The sequence below is a fragment of the Euprymna scolopes genome, chromosome 20 (assembly GCF_053919585.1).
Source record: "Euprymna scolopes isolate OS-2025 chromosome 20, ASM5391958v1, whole genome shotgun sequence".
NCBI classification, from domain to species: domain Eukaryota; kingdom Metazoa; phylum Mollusca; class Cephalopoda; order Sepiida; family Sepiolidae; genus Euprymna; species Euprymna scolopes.
This window is the reverse complement of record NC_136501.1, coordinates 55,520,307-55,541,238: the sequence shown is the minus strand read 5'-3', so window position 1 is coordinate 55,541,238 and position 20,932 is coordinate 55,520,307. Positions and strand designations below refer to the sequence as shown.

Genomic DNA, 20,932 nt, shown 5'->3' with positions numbered 1-20,932 from the left:
TTTCTCTTACTTTTCCTCTCTGCCCTGTTCTAAGCAAGTCTGTTGACCTATTCCACAAATCCAAAATCCTAATCATGAAAGGTTTCCAGAAAAAATACTCAATCAAACCCAGATCTCCAACTTCCAACATAGACCCCCACTACCATGTCTCCTTCTCCAACATCAGGGGGTCTACGTTCCAACCTTCCAAAGGTTCAAACTCTATTACAGGAGACTAAACCTGACCTATTATTTCTAAACAAGACCGGCATAGGATTGACTACGTCCCTAGATGAGTTTGTAATTAAAGGATATTTTAACTTAACATCTAAACCCGACCCCCAAGATCGCCGTGGGCATGGAGTATGTGCCCACATTAAAGACAACTTTCCATGTGGCAGGGACATCTCCAAAGAAGATCTTAATTTACCGTATATGTGCTTCCAGGTTGCACTTGCTCACATTATCGCGTTCATATTTGCACTCTATCGCCCCACAACAGTGGAGTTATTATCTTTAAAAGCTTATCTGAGAAAATTGACCATGCCCTGTCTGTGTACCTCTCAGCAAACATCCACGTCTGTGGAGACTTCAATGTTCACAATGTGGTATGGTTAACCCACTCAAACAAGACTGATGACGAGGGGAGGTTCTGTCACGATTTCTCCCTTGCTTATGACCTCACTCAGATTGTTCATGAACCCACCCGTGTCCCCGACACTGATGGCCAGTATGCAGGTCTCCTGGACTTTTTTCTCACAACTTGCCCTGAGCTATGTTCATCTTCCATTCTGTCTCCACTGGGATCTTCTGACCACTCTGTTGTATCAGTTAAGATAAAAACGAAATGTAATAGGTCCTCAGACATACCTTTTCATTATACACTATATCAATACTCAATGGCTGACTGGGATAGCTTCCACACATTTATATCAGATCTACCTCTGCGTTTCATGTTTAAAAAAGATGTGTCCTCTATATTATCAGACCCGACGGAATGGTTAATTGTAGGTATAGACCATTTCATGCCCTCAAAAAGTTCCAGCAAAAACCTAACAGCCAGCCATGGTTCTCTCCAGAATGTGCTGCTGCCATTGCATACAGAAATCACTTTCCACTGCTTCCAACGTAATAGATGTTCTGAGACTAAAGCCGCCTTCAGGTCCACCAGCAACCTCTGTAAAAAAGTAATAAAGAATGCGAGAAAGTTGTATGCTCAGTTCGTCAAGTCCAAGGTAACTGAGCATCAGTTTTGGCATATAGCAAACAGAATCCTGAACAGAAGTGTGTGCTCTACCCCAACTATCATCAATGGACCTGAGGTAATCTCGTCAGCATCAGACAAAGCCAAACTCTTTGCCAAGATCTTTACAGCTAATTCTACCTTTTATGACCAAGGCTGCCAACACCCAGTACTTCCTTGTGTATCTGAAAACACGCTATGCAACATACAAATATCTGTATGTAAGGTTGCCAAGCTAATGATAAACCTTGATTCCAGTAAAGCAACTGGCCCTAACGGCATTCCAATTATAGTGCACAAAAAGCTTCAACCAGAACTAGCGCCCATAAAAAGTTATTTAAGCATTGTCTATGTTTATGTTCTGTATTTAAGAACTCAGATGATAGATCATCTCCCTCTCAGTACAGACCAATAAGTCTCCTCAGCATCATGAGTAAGCTTCTGGAATCTGTGTTAAATAGAGAAGTAGTCAACCATCTCAGCAAAAAAGTATTCTGCTAGATCTACAGCAGACGTGCTTACAGTTATATCCCATAGGATTAGCAAATCTCTCGACGAAGGCTTCCTCTCTAGGGCAATCGTTTTTGACATATCAAAAGCCTTTGATAAAGTATGGCACAAAGGTTTACTTCAAAAGATCTCCAGCTATGGTATAGCTGGAAATGTATTCTAAATTATTAAATCATTTCTCTCTGGATAGGTTCATAAGAGTAGTGGTTGATGAGCAGAAATCAGAAACTCCCAGTATTAATGCTGGAGTCCCTCAGGGATCAATCCTGGGCCCAACTCTCTTCCTGATCTAGATAAATGATCTTCCAAATCACATCCTTAGATCATTCGTAGACATATATGCTGACGACACTACAATCTATGGTAGCACATCATAGAAAGAAATAGAAAATGTCCACTTTATCAAGTTCTCTCTGATTATCTCTCCTCTGATCTTGAGCATGTGGTACAATGGGGAAAGAGGTGGCTGGTTACTTTTAATGCATCTAAAACCAAGCTTCTATCTCTACACCATCTACGCTCTGATGCCAATCTGGCATCGGTTGAAATGAATGGCTCTCGTCTTGAGGAGGCTTCTTGTTTTGACAAGCTTCTGGGCTTGACCTTTACTCCTGCCTTGCCAAGGTCACTGGAAAAATGGTAGGATCCTTCTACCGCTCCAGTATATACCTCACTTCTGATGCAATTCTCTACCTATAGAAAAGCCAAGTACGGCCAACGATGGAGTATTGTTGCCACATCTGAGCAGAAGCTGCAAGAAGCAGCTTATTCTGCCTTGACAGTGTTCAAAGCAGACTTTGTAGCTTAGTGGGGGATGCCCCTTTCTCTTCCCTGCAACCTCTTTCCCACAGAAGAGATGCTGCGAGCCTGTCTCTGCTTTATTATTATTTTCATGGCAAATGCTCGTCTGAGCTTCAATCTATGGTCCCCCCTCGCCAAGCTTTCACAAAAAACACTTGTCTAGCCAAAACCACTATCAATAATTTCCCACACTCTTTAACTGTGCCTAAACCTAAATGCAGATTCCATGAACAAAGCTTCTTTCCTAGAACTGCACGCCTGTGGAACTCTCTTACGATTGCTTGCTTTCCAGCTGACTACAATCTGATTGTCTTCAAGTCCAATGTAAACAAGTTCTTGATGAACTGTCTCCCTAAGTAATCCAATTTACAAAATTCCCACTACTTATGTTTACTACGCTATAATTACATTGACTAATGTATACCCATTACCCTTATCCTCGAGTGGCCTCCTGGCTTTGATAAGCAGTGATTCCTGTGTAAAAAAAAAAAACCCAAAAAACTGTTTCTCCATCATTAATATATCATGATGGAATTTCTGTTTCTCCATCATTAATATATCATGATGGAATTTCTGTTTATCATTCATATCACTAAGATTCTCCACAAAATTCTTGAAAGTGAAAATTTTGCAACGAACTGTACGTAATTCGACAACCCCCTCCCCCCAGAAATGGATTTTCTGTGTCATTTTGCATACAAAAATTGCCACAGATGTTTTGTACATTTTTGAGTGTAAGTGTAATCTTCCCTTGTCAGATGCTTATAGAAACTATTTGTTAATAACTTGACGTCCATCAAATTTTTGCCGAGGGAGGTTCATTAGTACACGGACGCTGTTATAAAAATATGGCGGACAACACTGTTCTGTTTAGTTCTGTCTAAGTTGTCGGTTTTCTGTAAACTTTAATTAATGATCGCCTGCAGATTTCATTAAAATACGAGTTTATTAGACACTAAATTCCCCTTTCATGTCAACTCTTGCAGATACATCTATTGCTATACACGTATAGTTATCTTATATATAAAGTTGGAATGCTGTTGTCACATCTGAAAAGCTGTCACACAGTGCACTTTAATCTCCCTATGCAAAGTACAAAGTTGACTTCGAAATCTGGTGGCGAAGTGTTTTCTCTCCCCTACAAATCCTTTCTCACAAAATAAACATTGTTAGTCTCTCTCTCTCTCTCTCTCTCTCTCTCTCTCTCTCTCTCTCTCTCTCTCTCTCTCTCTCTGCTTTACTCTATCCATATTTCCATGACAGGTGCTTGACGGATTTTCAGACATTAGTTCCTCTTTATAATTAGACTGAGTGAGCTAGCGGTAAAAACTGGATTTTTACCACATTTTTATGCTTCACTATCTTCAGTGTAATCATCTTGTAAGCCCCTTATATCAAGTGTCTTCACGCCTTCTCTCGAGTGATTTTCATAAAAATAAATTCCTTGCTTCCTTTGCTCCAACTCGGTTGATTCATTGGTCTACAGGTCTCCATCAATTCACTATTCTGATACCTCTTATTGATGCAGCTCCCATTTTCAGCTGCTTCTTTTCAAGCACTGCAGACTTATGGAAATCTTTTCCTGCTGACTGTTTCCCCCTTACCTTGGTCTTATTAAAATTATGTTCTATAGGAATCTTCTAATCTGCAATAATCTCCTTACATCAAGTAACTTCAGACTTATCTGGAGCGATTTGCATTAAAAAAACAAAAATAAAGCAAAACAACAAAAAAAAAACAATAAGATTTGAACCATAGTCCATGCTTGTATCCCTTAGGTCACTCCTGCACCCCTAGATGCTTTCAACAGCATAAATTCACACAAATAAACATTCAAATGAGGCATGAGCATTCTCACGCTGGCTTATAACAAATTCAAACTGCAACCACTATCAACAATTTCCTCCATTCTTATTAGAAGTACTGTTGCCACATCTGGGGAGGAGCTACTCAGAGCACCGTATCTTGCCTTGACAGAGTTCAAAACCAACTTCAAAACAGTCAGTGATGCCCGTTTCTCCTTCCTGCAACCTTTTTCCCACAGAAGAGACATTGCGACTCTGTTTCTGCTCCATCGTTAGTTTCATAAGTGCTCGCCTGAACTTCCCTCTATAGTCCCGTCTGCAAAACTTACACAACATACACTCGTCTATATACAACCACTATCAACAATTTCCCCTCACATTCCATCTGTGCCTAAAACTAAGCGAAAATTCCATAAACAAAGTTTCTTTCCTAGAACTGCCCGTCTGTGTAACACTGTTCCGCTGGCAACAGTACGGTCATCTTCAAGTTCAATGTAAACAAGTTCTTGTTGAGCTGACCCCTTAAATAATTTAACTTTACCCAAGTTCCACCACTAACGATTACTATGCTGTTGTCTAACCACCATTCATTAACCCTTATTCTTGAGTGGTTTTAGGGCCTTGATAAGTCGTGACTTCTTTGTCAAAAAAGGGTTATTTGGAACACCGTCACTAGAAGATTGCTGTACAGGGCTAATGGACTCGCTGTATCTACTCCTTCAACTTTAATATGTTCGGTGTTAAGTGTGATTGATTGAGATATTTTTTATTCTAATTTGTTGCTTAACTATAAGTCAGTGTTTCTTAACCAGTGCTCCTCCCAAAATCTTAAAGTAACACAAAAGATCCTTAAGGATTTTACAAGAACAAACCTATCTTTGGACACGTTCTGGATTTCTGTGAAAGAAGAGTTTCCTATTCTTCATAAGGAAGCATTTAATAGCTCGACAAACAGCAAAATCACTTCGTTTCTTATGTTATTTTTTGAATTATGGAGAATAAATAAATAGATTTAAATAAGCATAACCAGTTTTGATGCTTAGATAGTTAGAATAGATGGGGAAAAATTGCATTGATTCATTTGGATATATAAAGAGGGATGGGAGTATAATTCAATAACTTGAGTGTTATTTCTTCTGCCCATTACACCAATAATTTCCTGGGTAAGGTTGACACTGTTGTCCAAACTTCCAACTTCCAAAACTTCTGTATACGTCACGTACGTTCTCTCAACTCCAAACGAACTTCTGCTAATTCAACTTATTTCTTCGAAATCCAACTTCAAAATGCACCTCCCTCTAAAAAGCAACCCTCTTTTATCTCCAACCAGGAGCATCTCATTTGCATATCGGGTGGTCACATTGCAGGCATATAAAGAGATAAGGCAGCCATTTTTGTTTCTTTCTTCTCCATTCATTTCGTTCCACGACTGACCGGTTGAATTATGCACACATGCTAGTTAGGTAAGTCATGCGTTTCCCTACACACCCCCTAATCTCATGATCACACACAGGGCAGGGGGGGGCAGTCGTCTTTGTCGGGTACTTCTTCAAAGAATCGGAGGCAGTACTTCCTCATTACCACCGTTCTTGCCACCAGTTTGTTCCATTATCCCCTCTCGTGGTTCCCTATGCAGTGTTTCATAATCAGGGCAAGGGGGCAGTATCCGTCTTTGTCGGGTACTCCTTCGAAGAATCGGAGGCATCACTTCCTCGGTTCTATCTTCCTCAGCATGTTCCATCATCCCCTCTCATGGTGCAAGAGGCAGTGTTTCACAATCACGGAGGGTGCGCAGTACTCGTCTTTCTCAGGTACTTCGATGAAGAACTGGTGTCCATCGTCATGTCCATCGTTCTCATCACTATTGCCACCAGTATGTTCCTTCATTCCCTCATCTGGTTCTGTAGGTAGTATTTCTACGCTCACCTAAAGGGGCAGTAGGCGATCAGGATCATCCCTGAACTGTATGTGATCTTCCTCAGAATCAGAAAAGATAGTTCAGTAAGTCATGCGTTTCCCTACAGGGAGATAAGAATACTTTTTATCGTTGTGGTAGTACGATGAGTATTTGAAAAAAATACAGCCACAATTTTAACATTAGAAAAGCATGTTCAACTTTCTCTCCGGAAGTAACCTTTTCTTAGTTCGTTTATTTGTTCACGGGACATTTTACCCAATTTATTTTTTTTTTCAACATGAAAGGATGAATACATAATAAATAAACTAGTGCAAAAATTGTCTGCTTCTACTCAGTCTACATTTATATTTTAGGTATAATTCACGTTGGCACACCGGTTCCTGTTGGATCATCGAAGTTAAGCAACATAAAGCCTGGTCAGTACTAAAACGGGTTACCATTTGGCAACTCCAGGTTTTTTTATGTGCTCTCCGCTTATCTCTGCATTGTTTCCAGTCATCTAGCACTTTTTCTTGCCACTGGACTCAAACAGTGCTGATTCAGGAAAAGTGCGGTTGGTCCTTGTGCAGCCCTTGCCTCACCATTACACCTGCAGTTACCCTTACAGGGGGTATCCATTGTCTCTTAAGACAGAACGGAGGCACAGATATGATATTGGTACTTTATATATATTTTTTAACGTTTGAGCTTAGAATTATTTTTGTTTAAACGAGAACAACCATGTAATCTATCTTAAGGATTATGTAAGTGAGAAAAAAAGGTTGAGAAACGCTGTTCTAAGTACTGATTCTTAAAGGCTAACCTCATTATTAGAACATGGCACCGAAAAAAGAACCAGTTAGACATAACATCTGAAAATCAATGGTTAAATTATATAAAGTCACACCCACCTGGTTTCCAGATATCATCATTCTTTGACCTTCTTGAGCTGCCGCAGTCTATATTCACATCGATAGCATCTGTTTCACCGACCCAAATAAGGCCATAGTCGCCGAGAAAGTCCTAAAACACGCAGGAACAATAGCAGAAAAAGAAAAAAATATATATATATAGATTTTCATTAAATCCAAGCTGACGTTTTGTCTCAGGTGGGTTACTGGGAAATAAAATGTGGAAAGGGTCGATAGTTTAACCACTGTCAAATGAAATATTTTTTTGTGTTTCCTTTCATAATGCGATGCCTCTGTTCAGTTTCAAGAGACAAGAGACACTCCTGTAAGGGTTGCACAATTGTTGCACAATTTCCAGCGACACATCTCCTGAAGCAGCACTGCTTGGATCCAGTGGCAAGGAGAGGCCCAAGATTTTACCAATTAAATGAATGAAAAAGACGGACTGGAAACAATGCCAAGATAAGTGGAGAGCAGGTACAGCACCTGGAATTCCCAAATGCTTATCCATTTTAGTACTTTCCAGGCTCAACGTTGTTTAATTTCGGTGATCTTATGGGAACCGGTTTGTCTATGTAATTATGCCATCAATTTTAATGATGAACGTGCTCATCATCACCAAAAGAAGTTGCTGTGTCATGATAATCGGATGAATTACTTTTTCACATTCGCGATTTGATGTTAAAGCAAAAGATTTGTTGACAACAAAAATAACCGGCTTTGACTCTTATATCGTTGGCCGGATTTACCAATAGGTTAGGCAGGCTGAAGCCTAGGGCTTCAAAGTCCAGGGGTCTCAAAATTCAATTTTGAAGTTTGTGACTGCTGCCGGACATTTTAAAAGTAATTGTCGCATACTTAATGACATGAACTTTGTTAATGTTACGTTGCATATTAATTGCAATTGACTGGCTTAGCATGCACGCACGCACGCACACACACACACACACGCACACACACACACACACACATATATATAGCGATTAATTTATCTTACGCTATTTATAAAAGTTTCAAATTCATTCTCTATTCTTTAATCTGGATACATTATAAACAAATAATTTTCTTTCTAATTTTTTTCTCTCAATACTTAAATACCGAGTGGGGGGAGTCAACTTATTGAACATACCCAAAGTTCTCGGTTGGTGTTCTGTTGTAAATTTTATAGATTAATTAAAATATATATATACATATATATATATATATATATATATATATATATATATATATATATATATATATATATATATATATATATATATATATATATATAAATAAAAATTACAATAAGTTTACCAAGGTAATCAAAATGGTAAACTTAAAATATATTATAAATATTAAAGAGTTAATATTTACAAGTAAAGTAATCTCAACCAGATGTAAAAGCTCAATAAAACCGAAAAGGAAATAGAGCTTATAATATGAACAAATGATTAATAAAACATGTTAAAAGACATCTTGAAAAAGAGTTAAAAACATTTGTTCATATATATATATATATATATATATATACTTAGACATATTTGATTTCATTTATAACTCCATCATAAATAAACAAAGTTTTGATAAATACTTACCTATTCGTGATATTATTAATAAAATTCTATTCAAACTAACGTGTTAAAATTTTCGTGACAATCTAAGTCCATATATTGTCCATTATAGAAATATTGAGTTATCGCCCTTGAAAATGGTGTAGATGTGCCATAGATTTTCAAGGGCGATAACTCAATATTTCTATAATGGACAATATATGGCGTTAGATTGTCACAAAAGTTTTTAGATTGCAGGAACGTTTTTAATAGTATATATTTATTCAAAGTTGTAAATGTGTCAAAAAGTCCAACAAAAACCGAAGCAATTAATTGCATGCACTCATTTGAAAGTTTTGAAGATACAATGTGTAATAGCTTGAAAAAACTTGTTTGAATCTGCCATGTAGATTCAAACAAGTCTTGAATTGCTTGCTTTCTGAAGACTGCTGATTTTATATGGTAAGATGCCGCTTTAATTGTTTTAGAAAATCCAGTTTCTATGCATAAGTACTGAGTTTAGTGTTTGTAACTGACGGTAGCTTATAGTTGTGATCGCTTATAAGCCTGGTATTGGACGATAGTAGTAGACTTGATTTGCAAGCGAAAGGTCCCGGTTTCACTCTTCACCACAGGTAGGCCAGACTCATACGCTTCAGCGCTTCCGTGCATGCTCGGCACAATTCGTACATGTTTCATACCGTGTTTTATAATCTACATGATATGAAACTTTCTTGCATTAACCTCTGACAGAAACAACAGGCGCCGGTGGTGGAGGAGGTGCAATGACACTAGCAGAAAAAAAAAATGAGCGTGATGAAGTTGATCAGCCAACTGCTAGCATTCAACCAGAAGAAAGTCTTATTGAAAAAGCAATGCAGAACGTTGAACAGCAACCAAATGAGGAAGTAGCTATGCCCAGTGAAAAAAAAACCCACATAGATTTCAGAACTTAGTTGCTGGAAAAGGAGGGAAAAGAAACACATGAAAGTAGTGGAGATAGTAAAACATTTTCAGTTCACAACTGGTGAATTAAATCAATACTAAGGTATTACAGATACTGATGTAAATGATGGCGAACATAGATCTCCACATGCACACTGTTTGAAAGACATTGGTTTGTGGAAAAGAATTATCAAATGAGGAAATAGTCTATTGGATAGAGAGAGAGGTCCTTCTGAAGTTCAGCACAGTTGTGGACCATTTTCTAATTCTAAGTTCAGCACAGTTGTGGACAATTTTCTAATTCTAAGCAAGCGTTCAAGAAGCAATCCAGGTTTTGCCCCAAATCTCTATTTTATTCAACAAAAACCAATGGTGAAACACATATAGCAAAGAATGGCTTGTATATTCTTCTGCAAAAAGGACAAGTATATTGCTTTGTTTGTAAACTCTTTCCAAACAATGCATCTTCTTCGCTTTTAACTTCTGGTGGTTTTGATGACTGGCACAACTCTTATCTTATCCGAGCACATGAAAATTCAAAAAATCACAGAAATGCCATGTTGAGATACCTAACAAGGAGGCGAAGATTTACGCTTACTTCAAAGCTGGAGGAGCAAATAAAAACAGAACAGCAGTATTGGTGGCATGTAATGGAAAGAGTTACCACTATAATCTGCACTCTTGCAGAACGAGACTTACCTTTTAGAGGGGACAATGAACAATTTGGTTCTCCTAATAACGGCAATTATCTTGATCTTTTTGAACTAGTACCAAAATTTGAACCATTTTTACTTGCTCATATCAATCGTTATGAGAATTCACGGTCAGGAAATCCCTTTTATTTGTCAAAGACTATTTGCAAACAGATGATTCAACCCATGGCCAAAAAGGTTAAGGAATCAATTATTGCTGACATGAAAAAAGGTGGTAATTTCAGCTTTTCTGTGGATTCTACTCCTGATATCCTACTCCTGATATCCTACTCCTGATCAGTTAACTTTGATTATCCGATATGTGTCACCTATAAACGGTTTAGCAAGTGAGAGATTTATAACTTTCTTTGAGTTGAAAGACCACTTCGGGGTAGGCATAGCAGATTTAGTGCATAAATATCTCACTACTGAACTTCAGATTGATTTTAATAAATGCCGAGGGTAGTCTTGTGATAATGCTGCAAACATGACTGATAGGTACAACGGACAAAAATTTTAGAAAGAAATGAATTTGTAAAATTTATTCCATGCGCTGGTCACTCCTTAAATTTGGTGGGCTGCTCAGCTGTTGATTGCTGTCCTGATGCAGTGAACTGTTTTGGCATTATCAATGAAATTTACACAGAAGTGGTCAGTTCTAAAACCATTTTTGTAATCTCAACATTTGTCAAATACTAGGCGGGATGCGCATGCAAAAGCTATGGAAGCTATTTTAGAAGGTTACAGTGCTATCTCTAATGCTCTTAGTCATTTGCACGCCGATGTGACTGAGAAGGGTGATACCAGGCTTCATGCTAACAACCTTTTTGCAAAAAATGAAAAAATTGGAGTTTGTGTTTAAATTGCATTTTTGGCCCAGAGCGTTTGGTCGTTTTCACAGGGTTTGCAAAGCTCTTCAGAAATTTGAATTGTTATTAAGTAATTGTGCTCAATTATACAATTCACTCTTTCTAAGTGAAATTAAAGATGTGTTGAGTTTCACCAGCAAGCAAAAGATACCTTGCCGTATATGAACTACAGAGCTGTGACTAGGAGGCAAAGAAATGCACCTGAAGCTTTAAGTGAACTATTTTATTCCTATGCTTGATGCAGTTGAAGTTAATGTAAAAGGAAGAACTATCGTGTACTGTGACGTTGCAGAAATGTTCCATTTTTTAGTTAATCTGAAAGCAACTAAGAAAGAAATTGTATGAAACATAAAACTTTTAAAGGAAGCTTATTCAGAAGATGTTGACACGAAACTGATGAACTTCTTCATTTTCTTTTATACCTAACACAAACACAAAGCCAATGGCTTTCAGAAATGGAAGAGCAATCTCTTTCCTTTTCTTATAAGGACCTTCATCAAATTATTTGCAAGGAAAAAAATCATATTGCTTTTCCTAATGTGGAAGCAATATTAAGACTATTTCTAAGCTTAATGGCCACTAACTGCTCAGGAGGGCGATCTTTTGCAAGGCTCAAAAGAATTAAAAATGAACTGAGATCCACAATGGCTCAAGAAAGGTTGTCTGCATTGAGCATTTTGTGCATTAAGATTATCAAAAACTTAAACATAAATTTTGATGAACTATTGCATGATTTTGCTTTGATGAAAGCTAGAAAAAAATTTCCATAACTTAATCATACTCTATTTGATGGCTGCATGTCCTCCTTTTTTTTTTTTACAAAGGAGTCACCACTTATCAAGGCTCCGGGGCCACTCGAGGATAATGGTTAAAGAGTGTTTAGTAGTCAATGGGACAATATCATAATAGTCGTTAGTAGTGTAAATTTGGAAAATTAGATTACTAAAGGGGAACTGCAACTGCTCATCAAAAACTTGTTTACTTGGACTACTATGATATTGTCCCATTGACTACTAAACACTCTTTAACCATTATCCTCGAGTGGCCCCGGAGCCTTGATAAGTGGTGACTCGTTTGTAAAAAAAAAATAAAAAATAATAATTTCTAAAACACACGCACGCAACGGTAGAAAAAGAAATATAGATTTTCATTAAATGCAAGCTGGCGTATATCTCAGGTGGTTACTGAGAAATAAAAATGTGGAAACGATCGATAGGTTAACCACCGTCAAATGAAGCATTATTAGAATTGTAACTTGTAAGTTTGGAAAGCCAGTACAACAGTACAACACAGAATGTTTTCTTTTAATACAAGCAAATATTTATTTCTTTAAAACTCCATCATTTCGCTAAGCGTGTTTTTTACTTTTTTATTCCTCGCGACGCGGCGTCACTAGAAAAGTCCGTGTGATCTTCTTCAACGGCAATATTTTCAAATGTTCTAAATCAGTGTGTGTGGGGGGGGGGGGGCTAGCTCGCGCGTGAAATGAATTAGTGAAGTTTATTTTTCTTCTCGATGTAAGTGTTGTTTTTATTTTAAATGAAATTTGTATGTTGAAAAAGTCAGAGAATTTTTTTTTTTAAATAAACAAACAATATTATTTTATTCATTTATTTATTTATTTATTTTATTATTTTTTTTTTTACATAGAATTCACCACTTAACATAGCCGGAGGCCACTCGAGGATAAGGTTATAGAGTGTACAGTAGTTAATGCGATAATATTGCAGTAATTGTTAGTAATGGAAATTTGGTAAATTGGATTACTTAAGCGGGACGGTTCATCAAGAATTTGTTTATGTTGGACTTGAAGACAACCAAGTTGTAGCCAGCAGGGAAGCAGGCAAATGGAAGAGAGTTCCACAAGTGTGCAGTTCTAAGAAAGAAGCTTTGTTCATGGAATCTACGTTTAGGTTTAGGCACAGATAAAGAGTGGGGGGAAATTATTGATAGTGTTTTCAACTAGACAAGTGTTTTTCGTGAAAGTTTGGCGAGGGGGGAACCATAGATTGGAATTCAGACGAGCACTTGCGATGAAAATAACAATAAAGCAGAGACAGGCTTGCAGCGTCTCTTCTGTGAGAAAGAGGTTGCAAGGAAGAGAAAAGGGCATTCCCCACTAAGCTACAAAGTTTATTTTGAAATCTGTCAAGGCAGGATAAGCTGCTTCTAGCAGCTCCTGCCCAGACAGTACTCCATCCTTGGACGTACTTGGCTTTTATATAGATAGATAATTGCATCAGCAGTGAGATATCTACTGGAGCGGTAGAAGGATCCCACAATTTTTCCTGCGACCTTGGCAACGGATTTAATGTACGTGCTCCATTTCAGATCAGGAGTCAATGTCAAGCCCAGAAATTTATCAAAACAAGAAGCCTCCCCAAGACAAGCGTCCTTTCATTTTCTTTTTTTTTTCTTTTTTTTTTCAAATTATGATAAATATTGTAAATGTTTTTTTCCATTACATACGCTCTTTTATCACAAAAAATCAGTTATTAGGTCACAATAACCAGATGAAATATTCAGTTTCATAATCGTAATTTTTTATTTTTAGGTAAGAGCAAAAGTTCTGCTCATGAAAAATAACATCAAATTATTTAATAATTCTTATAGTCGCCATTCACTTTTTTCTAGTGTCTTTCTGAAACAATATATTGTATAATATATCGAAATGCCAAATAGACTAAATAAAGATTTTTAACATAACACATTTTCATCTCCATATATATAATTTGCGATTGTTATTTTTCAGAGGTAAAGTAACCAGTGAAGTATAACGAGGTTACTACAAGAGTGCTCAATACGAAACAGGGGATCGATACCCACGTGTATTTTCATTAAAAAAAACAACAACAATTTTTTCACTAATATTAACAATTAGCATAGATATCCCAAAAAATTGAGTCAGTGGAAAGCCCTAAAAAAATGTCTTAGTGATCCCTGAAGATTGAATTTTCTTTATAATTTACGGACCCATCCTCAAACCCACGGTTCGAATTCTTGCAATGCAGAGCTAACCTCTCTTTTCCTTAGTAGAGAAAAGGAGACATGTATTCAACACCGGAAGAAGGTCGCAGGGTACAGCGACCGAAACGTTGTGTTAATAACACTCAAGATGAGAATAATTTTCCAATTAATCAAAATAATACAAATATTAACAACTTATATTTAGGTTACTTAACAATTGTGTTCTTTTATTGTTTGGGTTAAATTGTACCAGATATAATCACACTTCTCTAGAGTAATAGCATGGACAACAAGCAACACTCATTGGATATTTATATTATGGGTAAGCACAATAAACCAAGTTTGAGGGAGAATTAATTGAGAATAGAACAAATATGCATATGCCAAGTATCAATCTTAAAATGGATGGGCTGAGGGGAATCTTCTAATATTTGGAATATGTGGAGAAATTGTTTATAAGCAATGGGTGTGATTATATGGAATTATTTTCTTGACAAAGATGGTGTAGTAAATATAATTTTGTGGAGATTCAGGTGAATAGGTGTATTACTGTAGGATATTAAATGTAGGTAGTGTTAGAAGCGTGTTTAATAAGGATTTACGAGGGAGTAGTTAGCAAGTGATAAAGCCTACAATTTATTGGTGTTTCCTGTTTTTTATTCAAGAGTTTATCCCTATCTTTAAATTTCGGGATAAAGAGTTTTTTCATTTAAGCAATGAAAACAAGGTGAATTAAGTGATTGGCAAGTTATTTGTTTTTTTTAAGATTTCCCAGTTAACAATTGGTGTTAAGTTTTTTCTTGTTAGTTCATTGTAATATACAGCCAATTATGTTTTATCACTATAATTAGGATTTAGGAAGGAACTTTTATAGCCTGTGTATCTCTGTTTAAAATTATTGCTAGTTTGACCTATACAAAATTTGTAAGTGGTAATTTGACCTAGGTAATGACCTACATAGGTAATGAATTAAAATGTAGAATTTATTAGTGGTAATTTGCTCTAATGTTAGCTAGATATATCACAGAGGTGGTAAAGACAGTCTTGTTTGGTGGGGGGCATTTAGATTTATTTATAAAACTACATGGTTTTATTAATTTATTCTCCTGATTGTATTTTGTGTTATTATTTAAAATTTTATTATTATGCTTTTTATTATTTTTTCCAAATTATTGCCGCAACTATAGCTTAATTTAATAGTGCTTTTATTAAATATTTTATGGAGGATATTGTTGGGGATGAGATTCATGAATTTTTTTCCCAAGAATGAGCTCGACCATTTGATTGAAGAGGGGGTGGGGACCAAATGATTTTTCTTTTACGGGTTTTTGTGGATGTGGGTATTTTTTTTGCAGGTTCTATATACTTTAACTTGTTTTTTTTTTTATATCCACTGTTTTCTAGGGCCTTATTGTAAAAGTTTTTATGCTTCTCGAAATATATATATATATATATATATATATATATATATATATATATATATATATATATATATATATATATCATGGAGAGATAGCAAGCTTTTGTCAAGAAGTAGCAATCATCATGAACGTTGACATAATATATTATTTTCAACATCATAATCGCAATGACTTTCCAACCAATGTCAAAAGAGTCAAATAAAGGCATGTGTTTATGAAATATAATTTTAAAAAAATTTTTTTGGTCTTCATTGTCAGACTTTAACAAAACATTCTGAGATCACAGCTTGTCTTTTCTGAAACACATGGATATGACTAACAGCGCGCCAAGCAGTGCCAGGTCGTAAACTATATTTAAATATGATATTTTTTATTCATTCCATATTTATTATTATAGAGGCAAGTCTCTATTGATTATTATATTTTGTTGTACCCATTATATAATAGTGATTTCAAAGGTTAAAAAGCAAAAAAATGTATATGATGGATGCCATTACCTAGAATCGAAACCAAAAAAATCAAGTGCTCCAGCCTGAGTCGTTACTGTTTGAGCTATCATCAGATGGATCAGAAATATTTAAAAATAAGCCGACTTTAATGTATAAATGTATATTTGCGCATGTATACAAGAGTACTTTAAGTCGACTTATGCCTGCAAGTTCGAATTTTTTTCCAACTTTAACCTCTTAGCAGCTATTTTTACTGACCAAAAACCAATAAAAGAAGGGTCCACAAAAAGTAGAATCATCTGACCTGCCTCACACCACTCTGCAATCTTGCGTCTCGGAGGAGATGCATTTTGAAAAAATGTAGACATACAGACAGCAGACATAGTTAATTTTATAAATTAGATTAAAGGTAAGATCCAATCTATTAGTAATATTGATATTGATTATATCACTACTGCTAATAATAATAATAACAGTAATAGCCTCGAATGCAGGAAACCATCTATAATATGAATCTCACCTGTCTGTTTAAATGTATGTATCTATGTATGTATGTATGTATATATGCATGTAGGTATGTGAGTATGGTATAATCACGTTGACACACCGGTTCTCATCAGATCACTGAAGTTAAGCAACGTTGAGCCTGGCTAGTACCAAATGGGTGACTATTTGAGAATTCTCGGCACTGTATGTGCTTTCCACTTATCTCGGCATTGTTTCCAGTCATCCTGAACCTCCACTTGCCACTGGTATTCAACAATGTTGACTCAGGAGAGGTGTGGTTGGAGATTGTGCAACTCTTGCTACAAAAATTTCATGCGCAGGAACCCTTACAGTGGGTATCCATAACCTGTCAAGACTGAAGGAAGCCTTTTAGATGTATGCATGTCTGCCTAAAACTTTCGACAGAGGCGACGGATTTTCACGAGATGGATATTGTTTTGAAGCTCGACCTTTCGGACGGCAAATATCGAAAAATTGGCTAAAAACATTAATTCCTTCACTCTCAATTGGACACTTTTCTACAAGGAGGGGGTCGCTTTTTTCGCTGCTATTTTCGAAAGTCATCCCCTCTTTTCGGTTGACTAGGCTTAAACCTTCGCCACTTCCGGTATGGCGATGCATGCAATGGCAAAATGGTCACGTTTTTTTTTTTTGTTGTTGTCTTTTTTACATTCTTTTTCTCCTTCACGGTACGGGTTCGAGCCTGCTTGCCTACTACCACTTTTTTTGTTGTTTTGTTCAACACACACCTACAAACACCTGGGCAACCTCGGCCATCCAGGCTAGTCATACATAAACACTAACAAGCTATATCGAAGTTGCAACAGAAAAAAAAAACGAAAACATAGAAACATGAACCCAAGGAATTAAAATTACAAGAAAATTTATAAACTGCCCCCACTCCAAAAATTCACAATGTGATAGCGCCAGTCTTGTTTAACACCATTCGTGAAGGGTCAAGTGGGATGGAAAGACCCAAGAGAGAGAGAGCACTAATCAGACCTCCACGTGTGTACGTTTATTTCATGTATGTATATATGTGTAGGTTGTAAGATGTTTGAGTAGAGGCAACAGTCTACCCACTCAACCGTTCAAGTTTAACCACGGCCACGACCTTCTATATCTTGGTAGGCATGGTTCAATCCTATCTTACTGTTGATGATAGCAACATGGTAGGGGGAAGAGCTATGTTGTATGGCACTCCAATCCCTGACAGAACCACCAATGTCGACGAACAGGTTTGTTACTAAGTTGCATTAGGGCTGCAATGGGATGAAGCTGACTCCTGGTGAAAATGCATGAGATTTGGTTTTGTTGTTTTGTTTTATGGCATATCAACCCATTTTCGGGTTATTAAATACTAAATCTGGTAATTTTGAAAAAAAAGTTTTTATGTTATAACTTTTTTATATTTTCAAATATTTATTCATGATGTTTAGTTTGGTTGTTTTGTAGAGGAAAATTGTTGTTTTTTGTTTTTCAATTTGTAGAACATGATTAAGTTTTTCAACAGGAAAGGAAAAATACAATAACATCAATGTTTGGTGCATTTTAGGCAGCCAATATCTTCAGACAGCCTGACCTGAAAATGTAGAAGGAATCAACATCCGGATCCGTTGTCCTCTGGTCACTTTTGTCTCTGCATGGTGAGTAAATAAGTCCTGTGCAAAAGCACAATCCAATAGAGTGAAATGGTAACAACGTTTCCGTGCCGTTCTTGTGTTTGTTTTTGCACAAGTGCACTTTAACTATTTTAAGCATATTTTTGCTGTCATTTTTGAAAGAGTTCTACAATAGCTTAAAAGGGAAAGCACTGGTACAATTACTGAGACTATTTAATTAAAGAAATTCATTTTTTTTTTTTTTTCAAATACAAAAAGAAAGAAAAATTCTATAAAAAATATATTTCATCCATTCCATATTCTAAACTGAATGTTATATTTTATTTGTACATTATAAAAAAAAAACTAGCAGGGAGATCAGACGTTGCCCAGGATTGAATGATGATCAATGGATGTTTCACACTCCCATATTTTTATTATCATCGAAATCTACGAAATTGCACATTTTTCAATCAAACTGATTCATTGCCTGCTTTAGTTGGGGACCCAGTGTGGTGCATGGTAGAAAGCTTCACATGCCTTCTAACAATGACTTAGTTCACAATACATTGTAGTCTATATTGCACTGTAGAGAACGTACTATTGATTTCATAAAATGATTTTTATATGTAACAGCTTTGTTGAAGTTTAAAATGCAAACGTCAAGTATCATGGTTTGAACTCTAAACAGAAACACTCATTTCGAGGCCGCCTCTGTCATATCAAAGAACCTATTGCTGATTTATTACGCCCGGCTATTCTGCTTGTGTGGTGATAATGGCTTGAATTTAAGTTTAAAATACAAAAGTCAAGTATCATGGTTCAATCATGCTTTAAGCAGAAACATTCATTTCAAATGCGCCCCTGTCATACCAAAGAATTTACTGTTGATTTTATATGCCGATCCATTCTTCTTATGCGGTAATAAAACTTATCAAATGCACTTGTAATGTTAGGCTGTTCCTTCTTCTATTAGATTTTTGTGACTACCGATTATTGATACTTATCAAAGACATTCCGATACAAAACCCATTTAAGAACACTGCGAGATACATAAAGTACATTTGTGTGAAATTTCATAAAAATCGGCATAGTTGTTTCGGAGTCCATAGCGAAAGAACTCACACACATGAACACAAAGTTCCTTTTATATATAATAGGAGAGATATTTATTTTGAACGTAATAATTTTGAGGTCCTAAATATGATCTTAAACTATATCCGATGGTGAGGCCCCAGCTAGCGGGCTTTGGGGAGTGTGGAGCCACCCCTTAATTGCCATTGCTCCCAGTTTCACTTTGACCTTGGAGTGGTAGTACCTGTTAGGGTCCCAACTATGGGTTAAATAGAAATCGACTTAAAAAAATATATTCTATTAAAACTTTTTCTTTAAAATCACTGGATTAAATAACCTGAAAAGAGTTAATATGTCGTAAAACAAAAACAACCAACCAACCAATAATTTTGAATTATAGAATGTTACATTTTATTTGTACGTCTATACTATTAATAAAATTTTTAATCTTTATTTATTTATTTATGTGTGTGTGTATATATATACCAATTAAACTTTCAAACGGATGCACCAAATTGAAAAATTCCTTTTTTTTTTCCCTGAAAGGTGTGAGTCCCTAGATTCTCCTTATCTATTGATGGTTCGTAGCGAACAATGCTGAGTCACACAAAAAGCCTGAAATAAATGTTTTTGGGCCGTTTTGTGACCTTGTTGAAAAAGTTAACTGCCCATGTCAACGGAATTTAGCACTGTCTGTATACAGTCACGGTAACATCTTTCAGCATATGGACAGGATTTGTAGTGCAATGGATAACATGTCTGACTACAGATCAGAAGATTCCAGGTTCGAATCCTGGCAAGTTTGTAATAATTTTAACCATCATTTTATCCAACGTTTGCTTATTATCCTTATCATAGGGGTATTTTTGTTTATTCAGTGATTTGTTTTTGTGCATATGGGAATTTCCCATACTCCGAGTTCACAGGGTAAGCGTTGATGGTGAGACGATGTTGAGTGTACTTGCTGTTGAGTGTACTTGATGTTGAATATACTCGATTTTGTGTTTGACTCGGCATTGTGTGTGCCACTGTGGTGCAACTGCTAGTTTTAAATATAATTTTTGAAAAAGTATTGTTGCTAAATTTTTAACAACTTCCATTAAATTCAATAAATGTTTCATTGTTTATCTGGAAGAGATACTGCGTGCTGATGAACTGTTACTTAACTATATGAACAAATGTAACATGGTGCATATGAGCGTGTGCAGAAGTCTCAGCGATAGCGCGGGATGGCTGGCTTGCAAGGAGATTCGCAGTGGCAGCACCTGAAAAATGCGTGTATATAAATTAGGAAGTGTGCGCAGGTTGGTGCGAGAAAAAAAAAAAGGAGAAAAGTACAGCATGTGCGTGGGGAGGGGGGCAGAAAAAGAAAGTCGACATCGAAGGAAATGGACGTGTAAAACAAAGGTGACTAATGGCTGGCTGCGGCCGACGTGGAGTCAGAGAGGAAAAGTGTACACGGGGACGAGATGGACGATGATGAGAGACCTTTTAAATGGCGCCAAAGGTTACGGTAATAAAAACTTATGTCAAAAAGAGAAAAATGATGACCCGACACTATCAATAATTTCTCCACTCTTTATCTGTGCCTAAACCTAAACGTAGATTCCATGAACAAAGTTTCTTTCTTAGAACTGCATGCCTGTGGAATTGTCTTCCATTTGCCTGCTTTCTAGCTGACTACAATATGGTTCTCTTCAAGTCCAACATAAACAAGTTCTTGATGAGC

General features: G+C 36.5%; 1 protein-coding gene and 1 non-coding gene across 5 annotated transcripts in view; one reads left to right on the top strand and one right to left on the bottom strand.

Moving 5' to 3' along the window:
• Nucleotides 1-20,932, bottom strand: part of LOC145241437 (UBX domain-containing protein 11-like) — a 303,692-nt gene that overhangs the window by 76,427 nt on the left and 206,333 nt on the right. For 3 of the 4 annotated variants that reach the window (XM_080104392.1, XM_080104391.1, XM_080104389.1), the window contains one exon: nucleotides 7,147-7,258. The exons of the other annotated variant lie outside the window; for it this stretch is intronic. In XM_080104392.1, coding sequence (XP_079960518.1) covers nucleotides 7,147-7,258 — 112 coding nt within the window. The remainder of the gene's footprint in view (nucleotides 1-7,146; nucleotides 7,259-20,932) is intronic. 4 annotated transcript variants of the gene reach the window in all.
• Trnac-aca (transfer RNA cysteine (anticodon ACA)) lies at nucleotides 19,936-20,008 on the top strand. The gene has a single exon. It is a non-coding gene; the product is annotated as a tRNA-Cys (tRNA).